At 43.2% G+C, this 10412-nt stretch overlaps 1 protein-coding gene across 1 annotated transcript; it reads left to right on the top strand.

Moving 5' to 3' along the window:
- Positions 1-3378: 3378 nt before the first annotated feature.
- Positions 3379-9683, top strand: LOC139823246 (uncharacterized). The gene is made up of 3 exons (XM_071795628.1): positions 3379-4677; positions 4733-5379; positions 9272-9683. The coding sequence occupies exons 1-3, from the start codon at positions 3379-3381 to the stop codon at positions 9681-9683; spliced, it is 2358 nt and encodes a 785-aa protein (XP_071651729.1).
- Positions 9684-10412: the final 729 nt, after the last annotated feature.

The following is a 10412-nucleotide window of genomic DNA, read 5'->3' as shown; positions in this document are numbered from 1 at the left end:
AAATGAGAACGAGAATGCTAAAAAAACAATAGAAATTAATAAATATGAAATATATAACATTTTGGCTATGTACATGGATGCAAAATTAACGAAAAATTTATATGAAAAATTAAGAGTGCACAACAAAAAAATTTATGGTACAACAATTTATCCTCCTTACTCTGTATTGGCAAAAGCAAAGTCAAAATGTTATCCTGAACATATCGAAGCAACTGATTTTGGGGCAAGTGTGGAATTAATTTCCTTGCTAGATCATACGTTACAACGGATATTAACAACATTAGATGAGAAAGAGCTTAAGACAGCAAAAAATAAAACATTAACATTCTTAGAAAAATGGGGCATGGACGGAGCTTTAGCTCAACAAACTACGAGACAGCAATGGTCTTCAAAACCTAATACATCGTTCAATTTTCTCGAAGACCTAACAGTTAATAATGTCGAAATGATTCCTTCAGATGGAACTGTATTTATTACCACCTTTGTACCAATTCAATTAAGAGCTGAGGATAGAATTCTATGGACTAACGAAACACCTTGTTCGATTTTTTATTGCCGTCCTATTAACTTCCATTTTGTTAAAGAGACTAACACTGTTATAAAGAAAAACTATAGATATTATTCAAAGATTCTAGATAAAGTACTTTACAATTTGAAATTCAAGGAAATGTCATTCGATGTAAGATTCGACTTAAAGTGTACAATGATAGATGGAAAAGTAGGGAACGTACTAACAGATAAAAAATCTTCTGCCTCTTGTAATATTTGTGGAGTTAGTCCTAAGAATATTAATAATATTCCGTTCGTATTGAATCTTCCATGCAAAACAAAGTTTTATAAGTTTGGCTTTCCAGTATTACATAGCTGGATAAGATTCATGGAATATTTCTTGCACATAGTATATAATTTATATTTTAAGAAAGGAACAGCAAGAGGACATAATAAAAAATTAAAGAGAGAAAAAAAGAAAAAACTTCAAGCTTCTTTGATGAATGTGTACTCAACTTGTCTGTTGATATAGTCAAACAAGGGTCAGGAACAAGTAATATCGGGAATGTTGCTCGTAATTTTTTCGAGAAAGCAGACGAGGTATCTAAAATTATAGAAATAAATAAAGATTTACTGATGGAAACGAAAACAATTTTACAAGTTATATCGTGCGGAAAAGAAATCATGAAAATGTTTGTACATGTATTCTATATTTAAAACTATAATGTATACTTTTTCCAAAATTTTCTACACGCTACTTTTTCCGAAATAAATTTTTGAAATTTCGGAAAATTGAACTTTTTCTAAATAAGTCTATTTATTATTTATTTGAATTTTGAAATTTGTAATTCTGACGTCAGAATCGTGATCAGCGATCCAAAAAACCCTCGTATATTCAGTTTCGTGCAAATTAAACGAAAAACCGTGAATTAAGCCAAAAATATTAGGCCATATTAAATCCGCCATATTAAATCCGCCATTTTGAATTTTGTAATTCTGACGTCAGAATCGTAATCAGTGACTCCAGAAACCTATAAATGTCTTACGATTGTAATGTTTTATTTAGAAGAAAAATGTGCCCTTCAAAGGGTTAAGTGTTTAAGGTTTAAAGATTTTGGGTTAAAAAATTTAGACTTCAGGGTTAAATAGTATAAGTTAAAGAGTTTAAGGCTTAAGCATTTTGGATTTAAGAGTTTATGGCTAAAGGTTCTATGCTTTAAATATTTAAGAATATATGGTTGATACATGAGCTTTACTTTTACTCGCATTTGATAATTTTTTTAAATGTAGATTTAACGATGACTAAATTATCGCAGTTCCTGTCTAAAGTATAAGTTTTTACGAGTATTTAAAAAAAAAAAAACATTCAGTTTCATAAAGAATTAAGCTCTAATAAGATTTTTGTCCAAAAAGTCACCGAAATTTCCCACTGTGCACCGTCGCGCTCCTCTACTCGCCACGCGGGCGCTGGTCCGCGCTCCGCTTCACCTTCCAAGACCGCGGGTTCAGCGTGGATCTGGTTACCACGGAACTCGACCGTTATCTAATAGCGAATTCGGGCGCTTGCACTAGTGCACACTGAGTGCGCACTAAGGCTTGTTCTTAATCAATTATTATATTTACAGATCATTTTAAATATTTCTTAGTCTATAAAATGATTTGTACAGCATCCATATAAATATTACAGATTGTTTTATTGGCTAAAAAGTTTTTAAATGTGTATTTAAGCGACTTTAAATATAAGAATGGATTATAAACAAGTCTTAGTGCGCACTCAGTGTGCACTAGTGCAAGCGCCCGAATTCGCTATTAAACGGCTTGCGCGTGCCGTCCGCTCGGTACGGCCATCGCGCCGTGGTGATCAGGTTGACCGTTGCGACGTCCGCCTCTTCTTTTACGTCGCTTGGCACGCGGATATCGTGCAACACTCGCACCGTACGGCCACTAATCCGGTCGCACTCGGCGATTCTCTGGAGCACTCCTCGCACCTCGTCCAACTATCGCTGGGACTCCTCCCGGGTGTAAACTTGACCCGGTGGTATGTCCATTACATATTTCTCGACCCCTTCGAGCATCCCGTTCATCATCAGTTAGTGCGATAGGTACCTCTGATGCTCTTGGAGAGTTCGTGACGCCGCATTGAACCTCAGACCGCGTTTGGTTCGGCGTATACACTTGTTACGCGAGAAAGTGCATTGCGCTTGCTTTGCCCGCAATCCATTTGTATGTGACAATTAATAAACGTGTTAACGTTATAAGAAAAGAAGATTGATATAGTTCACTAGCCTCGTGTAAGGACGATAAGGCTTTCCTGCCTTAGCCGATAAGCAAACATTTTGGTCCTTCGAGCCGAATCTGTTCCGATTGAAGGCCTCGCGCTTCACGATTGTAGTCGTTAAGCTCGTAATTAACTTTCAGAGCCACGTGGCTCAAAATTCGAAAAACTATAAAGGTGGTCAAACCGCCCGACTTAGGGCACGTGCTTTGCGCGTGTGAGCCAGTGTCAGCCGCGTGTTCCGCGCGTGTTAATGAACAACTCCGGGCGCGCGCTCCGCGTAGCAGGTGTCACTCGTTGCAAGCCGCGACTAGGCCCTTGTTTCCCGTGGCTGGCCACGATTAATTCTCGCGCAGTGAAACAAAGAAATGGAGATTGCTCTCAAGCAACAGACAATGCTCTCCGGCTATATAAGCCGTATGTGGAACAACCTCCTAAAATTAGGCCAGGCGAAAATAACGCTCAACGAGGTCCGCAACTGACTCGCCCTGCTGGACGATCACTGGAAGCGGTATCAAGATGGACATTTCGGTCTTTTGGCCTATGAAGGGATCGTTGGCACAGAGTACGCTACAAAGGACCTCTTTTCCGTTACGGAGGAAGCGTATTTTCACATGCGCGTCAAGCTCACGGACGCGCTGTCGGAGCTCGAACGGAGAGCGGGAGCTTCGGGGACGGATCGACGAGAGCGCGAGGAAGACCGTGGATCGTCGGTGACGCCGGTCGTTAGGCAATTGCAGCTCCCGAAGATCAATCTACCTAAATTCTCCGGAGATCAACTCGCTTGGGAGGGTTTCCGCGATCTCTTCCGCTCGTTAGTACATGACGCGTCGGACATACCGGGTGTTCAAAAACTTCAGTATCTTAAGAGCTGCCTCTTGGGGGAGGCGGAGGCCTTAGTGGCCAACGTCCCACTGTCGGACGCCGCGTATCAGGGGGCGTGGGATGACTTTGTCGCGCGATATGACCACCCGCGAGTGCTACTCTTTGCGCACATGAGAAATTTGCTGGCATGTCCAGCTACTAAGAAGGCTTCACCTAGTGAGCTGAAGAGGATGCTGGGTGTCATAACCACTTCGATTCGAGCGTTCGCGGCTCTCAAGCGACCGGTCAGCTACTGGGACGACTGGTTCGTCCACCTTCTAGTCTGCAAGCTAGACCCGGTTACTCGCCTTAACTGGGAGACATTGTTGGCGGACTCGCGAGCCATCCCCACCTTCAAGCAACTCCAGGACTATCTGGAAAACGGAATCCGAGCATTGGACGCAGCCCACCCTGAGGCGGCGTTGTCCGCTACCAGTGTATTGTCGAAACCGGGCAAGTCGGCGCGCGTGTCTTCGAACGCGACAACGATGGTCAAGTCAGCGAAAAATAAGAAGTGCGCGCTCTGCGACGGTTCGCATTTGCTGCCCTACTGTGGGAAGTTTAAGGGAATGAACGTCGCGCAGAGAAGTGACAAGGTGAAGGAGTTCGGGCTGTGCTTAAACTGCATGCGTACGGGTCATCGGGCGAATGCTTGCACAACTGATAAACGATGCCTGGTGTGCGCGGACAGACACCACACAATGCTGCACGGCGGCGGTCAATCCGCAGGGGGCTCAACCAAGGCGGGTGGAACAAATCCGCCCTCTCCAAAGGAGCCGCAGGGCGCAACGGCGTTGAGCGCCAGCTCAGCCAACGCGGAAAGCGCGGTGCTGTTGGCGACGGCCCGGGTGTTATTGCGGAATGCTCAGGGACACGTCGTCAAGGTTCGTGCCTTGCTGAATTCGGGCTCCGAGGCCACTTTCGTGTCGGAGTGGGTGGCTCAAACGCTGCGACTTCGGCGGGACCCGGTGGACGACGATGACGGGCCTCTAGGGAACGAAACCGGAGCGGTCACCTCATCTGCGGGACCTGACCCTGGCAGATCCGGAGTTCGACGTGCCCGCTAGGATTGATGCCATTCTGGGAGCGAATGTGTATGGGCAGGTGCTGGAGCCGGTCATCTGCCGAGGCGAGCCGGGTGCTCCGGTCGCCCAATTAACTGCTTTTGGTTGGGCGCTCACCGGAACTTTGGGCGGAGAGCGTGCTGGTACGACCTCACTCCACGTCAAGGTGTTCCATGCCCAAGGTGTCGACGAAGTCGCACAAGCTCTACAACGCTTTTGGGAGTTAGAGGAAGTCTCGACGGTCCAGCCCCTTACTCCGGCGGAGAAGCAGGCGAAGAAACATTTTAAGGAGACTCACCAGCGGGACCATACCGGTCAATACATAGTCCGACTGCCGCGGACGTCCTCGGCCGGCGCCACGCTGGGCATCTCTAGGCCCGCTGCGCTCAAGATGCTGCTCTCCTCCAAAAGGCGACTGGCTAAGCAGTCCGAACTGAGGATGAAGTATACCGCCTTCATGGACGACTACTTAGTCTTGGGGCACATGGAACCAGTTCCGCCAGAGGGACACCCTCCCGACGATTCTTTTTATATGCCACATTATGCGGTCTTCAAAAGGGGCGACCCAAATGGGAAAATTAGAGTTGTTTTTAATGCCTTCTTCCGTACGTCGACAGGTCTCTCACTGAATGATCTCCTGCTGCCCGGTCCAAGGCTGCAATCGGACCTATGGATCATCATTACCCGGTGGAGGCTCTTCCGTGTGGCATTCACGACGGACATAGTAAAGATTTTTATTTTAGATACGTAGATGACATAGCCATGGCTGTACCTTTTTATGCTCTTGACACTATTTTGAAACTTTTTAATTCTTATCACCCCAAACTTCAGTTCACAATTGAAGTCGGTGGAAATAGGTTGAATTTTTTAGATTTGACAATTATCAAAAATAAAAACATACTAGAATTTGACTGGTTTTACAAACCAACTTTTTCAGGTCGTTACCTTAACTTCTTGTCGCAGCACCCTGTCTCTCAAAAAAGAGGCACGATTATGGGCATGATGGATAGGGGCTTTTTACTCTCTCATCCAAAATTCCACGTTAGGAACATTAAGTTCATAATAGACGTTTTTTTTTAGAATAACTGTTCATTGGCATTCATTTTTGATACCATTAACACTTGAATAAAATCATTACTTTACAAATGTACTCGTAAACAAAATGAACCTCTAGCCACGATTGAAGAGGAACGTCGTAATTGGTTTACTGTCCCATATGTTTCGGGTGTTTCTGAAGAATTTAAAAGAGTCGTCAAGGACCAAAATGTTAACTTGTCCTTCTACAGTCTAAATAAACTTTAGAAATTTATCAAAGTACAAAAAGACGTTCTCCCAATTCAATCTAATAAGAATGTGGTTTACAAAATATCTTGTAATAACTGTGACGCGTCGTATGTAGGCCAGACGAAGAGACAATTGAGAACGAGAGTCTCAAAACACCGTAACCACATTCACAGGAACACCACGACTCAATCGGTTATTACAGAACACAGACTGAATTTTGATCATAACTTTGACTGGGAGAACGTCGAAATTTTGGACAGTAAAAGATATCTCTCCAGAAGACTTGTTTCCGAAATGTCTCACATTAAGCTACAAAAAAATGGGATTAATTCTGTTTGCACAAGCTCGCGCACAAGCCTGAACTCTAGAATTAGATGAGGAAGGAACAAATAATAAGAATCTGTTTATTGAGAGAGAGATTGCGTTTAGTACTTTATGTAATTTAAAAGAGGCTAGATTGGGCAGAACTATACAAAGAATACCAACATTTGTTGCATAGGGAAACTGCCCGAAAACCTTCCCAGTATTCGTGAACAAAATTATACATAAGTAATATAAAAGACAATAGAAATACAATAAATGTATAAAACACATAAAAGATACAAATAAATGGTTATTATAGTAGAGTCCTTTCCTTTTATTTATGGCAAAATATAATTGCATTTACTGATGCATTTCTTTGTTATGTAATAAGGTTCATTATCAAGGAAATATTAATAATATGTAAGCTCATAATTTCTCTTGACGTAGTCAAAATAAAACAAATCACGTAATATCAAGAAAGGACTGTTCAATTATTCATGCAAATCAATCAGCATATAAAATTCACTTCAAACATAATTGAAATAATCACTGAAATAATGTATCAATCTTTGAATTTTTATAATAATTAATTTTAATTGACCTTTTACGATTTACCATATATAGACTGTTTGTTCTTGAACGAATGACTCATTTTCAGCAAAATTATGTATTCAGTAAAAGAAAATAAAGTATAAGAATCTCTCAATTTCTCATATTCTTAGGCCTTAGGTTTTCGATTGACACATTAATTCACTTTAGTATGAACATAATAATGCAGAATTCGCAAAATACTTAGTAGAATAATTATCAAGTCAATGAGAACTAACTTTTATAGCAACGCACGGAAACGAATACTCGGTAGTTTTATCATCACGCAAGAGACGATTTATATAATTCGCAAGGAACGCATTTTCATTGAATACGTATTACAAGTGAATGTAAAGAATGTTCGCAAAGTAACGGAATAAACAATAAGAGATATTGTATAATCAATTATAATGAAATAGACGCACAAAAGAAAGAACTAAAGTTTTGCATTGAAATAAAATGATTTGAAATCAAAGAATTAATTAATGAATGGACTTTTATACTGAACTCAGTGTTATACAATTGACTCAAAATAAATTGTGCACAAACCTGAAATAAGAGAGGATGTTTTCCTCTCAACACGCGAAACTTATTATATTTCCTCAGACTAGCAAGGATAACCCTCAGATGAGCTTAGAATCCTTTGATCAGGATCCTCATTGTAACGTTAGATGAACTTCTAACGTCTCTACTCAAGATTGTTAAATAATTGGTTACCTTGTGAGCAAATCAGATGAAAACTTATTGTTAGAGCTAGTCTTACAGACCGCGCAATAGACAAATTTCCTCTCGATGTATAAGTAGCTGCTCGTATTCAGCCTGAACAGGATTCCTCAAACGTTCCAAAAAATGGCTTCCTTCCTTCGTTCCACGTGCCGGCATGGCTCGCCGGGACGTATCTCCCTGGCTTCCTCTCGGTGACGATCGTAGTTGTCCGTATCAACCACGTTAATTGATGTATGATAAATAGTTATATTCTTAATGCACACGAATAGGCAGATTTCAGCGACCGCACAACTTTATCGCGAAATGATGACGCAATTACGTATCGAAATTTAGATATAACGCACGATGTATCGTGCACGAGATCTGGGTAACGAATGCTCGCTCGCTCGGGCTGCGCGCCCCTCCCAACATGCTCAAGCATGCGCGGTAAACACGCGCCTCGCCGCCTGGGGGTGCATTCGGGGAGCACGCTATTAGCACAATTATCGTTCAAAACTGTTCGAGGAGACGCTTTGTGGCGCTGTGATATACGATGATGACGTCACTGTAAAGGCAGCGTGACGTCATCACTCGCGCTATTTTCGCTATTATTTTCGAGGTGAGGCACGAAATACTATTGGCGCTTAAGCTGCGTTCGGGCAGCTTGCTATCGCTGTTGCGCTATTGGCTCTTCGAACGAAGTTCATAGCGTTTGCGTTTATAGCGTTAATAGCGTCTCCCCGAATGCACCCTGGGACGCAACGTTGTCGGCGCCGCTCGCGCGCTTTTTCCGTGAACTACGTAGTACGTAGAATGCGCGGCCCGACCTATTGTATTACAACCACCACAGATGGCCGCAAAAAAAGAATAACACAATCTCTCTCTCTCTCTCTCTCTCTCTCTCTCTCTTTCAACTTAAAACAAATTCACAAAATGATACTGAATTTTTACACCACGCATATATAGATGTCTTAAATAAATTATAATCCACACCAATGAACGTTTTACTATTCGTATTAAACTGGTGACGCGGCCAGATCCTGCCTTGCTATTGGTTACATTTAATCTAATGTTTATCTCATCGACTTTACACACTATATATTATCCGCACTGTTGTTTTGACTTGTGACACGCTTCTCCTCTGAATAATTGTCATTTCATCGCTGTTTGGCGTGTCGATGAGACCGTTAAGTCTCATCGCGAATTATTCTTTCTCTACACCGTTTTATGTCCCACGTTTTTCGGCCTTTTGGTAAGTTGCTGAAGTTTCTGTTTTATTACATGACTCTAACAAATATATTTTTCAGATATCGATCATTTGGTCTGTGTTTCCGACAATTCTAATCGGTAAACTTGCCATTTGGCATTTAGACCATGTGACACATTATTGTTATTGCTGAGGATGGCTCGAATGGAGCCTAAACGTACGAACTACTGTATTTAGAAGAATAAATCTAATGATTGACATCACGCACCAAAATCTGCGGTCGACCCTGATAGCCCTTTCTTCTCTTATTTTTGAATTTTGAGGGTCTACTATTAATTGATAGTAAACATGTTCCGCCAGATCCGTATTCACCTGGAGGACGCCGACCTACAGCGTATTGTGTGGCGACCCGATTCAGCGACGGAGGTCAAGGACTTGCGGCTCTTAACCGTCACTTACGGGACGACTGCTGCACCGTTCTTACCATTGGAGACCCTGGATCATCGCCACGGATGAGGCATCCAAGTATCCACTCGGCGCTTTGATTCTGGTACGAAACCGATATGTGGATGACATCCCGGCCGGCGTTGATTCTGCAGAATTGGCTCGAGAGACCCAGAGGCAGCTGGTGGAGATACTGCAGGCCGGCGGATTCACTCTGGCGAAGTGGGCAGCCAACGACCCGTCTTTGTGTCCTGCTGGGAGCCAAGATGAGCGACGGTTGCCTATGGGGGACTCGGTCGGCGCTCTGGGATTGTCGTGGCACCCGAAGTCCGACACCCTCTCCCTGAGCTTGTCTATGGTCCCGGTCCAAGCCGCTCTCTCTAAGAAGTATAACGATGACGACGATGTCCCTTCGGTCTCGCCAACCGAGAGGGAGCGCGCCGTCACTTTTCTTCACTAATTATTTCTAAAATCGCGATTGGCCTCTAAACTTAAAGCAGATGGTAGCTCGACCCGATAATCTTCCCCAAAACAAACTCGATATAGGCGCCAGGTGCGAATACGCGCACCACGTTACTCTAACTCCAAATATAACGCTAAATACGCGAATACCTCAGTATCCCAATATCTCGATATCTCAATATCCCGATAGCTCAAGATCTCACGTGTGAATTCCTTGGGACTTTAGATCGCTGTTAGATCTCGGAGGGGAGGAAGAGGGAGCGCAACGCAATTAGCACACACAAATAACAAGAATAACAAATGTACTGTATTTGAAAGAAAAGGTTACTTCAGAATAAATCGGCAAGTTACTTCAGAATGAATCGGTGAATTAAAGTTTTCTCTCGAATATTTTGCTGCGGAACTGCCAAATCGTTCCCCGTTGGTAGTCCCAAAATGACCATCCGCAACGTCTCGCAAATGGTCCCAAAATGGCTAGGCGCGGCGTCCCGCGAAAAGCCCCATAATACCCAATACGCAATCATGACTGCGACCTGCTCGGGCTTTCTTATCGTCCGGCGTGGATTTTGCTGAACCCATCAGGTTGCGTGCAGCCAAAGGTCGTGGCCGTGCCGCGCTAAAAAGTTACATTTGCCTTCTAGTATGCTTGTTCGTGGCACGACGGGGACGTTGTACGCAGCTGTGGAGCGACAACGGCACAAACTTCCGCGGCGCCGAGGCGGAGCTC

This window comes from Temnothorax longispinosus, chromosome 12 (assembly GCF_030848805.1).
Source record: "Temnothorax longispinosus isolate EJ_2023e chromosome 12, Tlon_JGU_v1, whole genome shotgun sequence".
Classification (NCBI taxonomy): domain Eukaryota; kingdom Metazoa; phylum Arthropoda; class Insecta; order Hymenoptera; family Formicidae; genus Temnothorax; species Temnothorax longispinosus.
Note: the sequence above shows the minus strand (reverse complement) of the source record. Positions and strands in the feature narration are given on the sequence as shown.

Bases quoted from the DNA above. Each gene is read 5' to 3' on its own strand.
- LOC139823246 (XM_071795628.1), top strand. From the start codon at position 3,379: ATGCGCGTCAAGCTCACGGACGCGCTGTCGGAGCTCGAACGGAGAGCG. The intron at 4,678-4,732 runs GTTCGACGTGCC...GTGTATGGGCAG, and splicing joins CTGACCCTGGCAGATCCGGA to GTGCTGGAGCCGGTCATCTG. The intron at 5,380-9,271 runs GTGGAGGCTCTT...TTACCATTGGAG, and splicing joins CTATGGATCATCATTACCCG to ACCCTGGATCATCGCCACGG.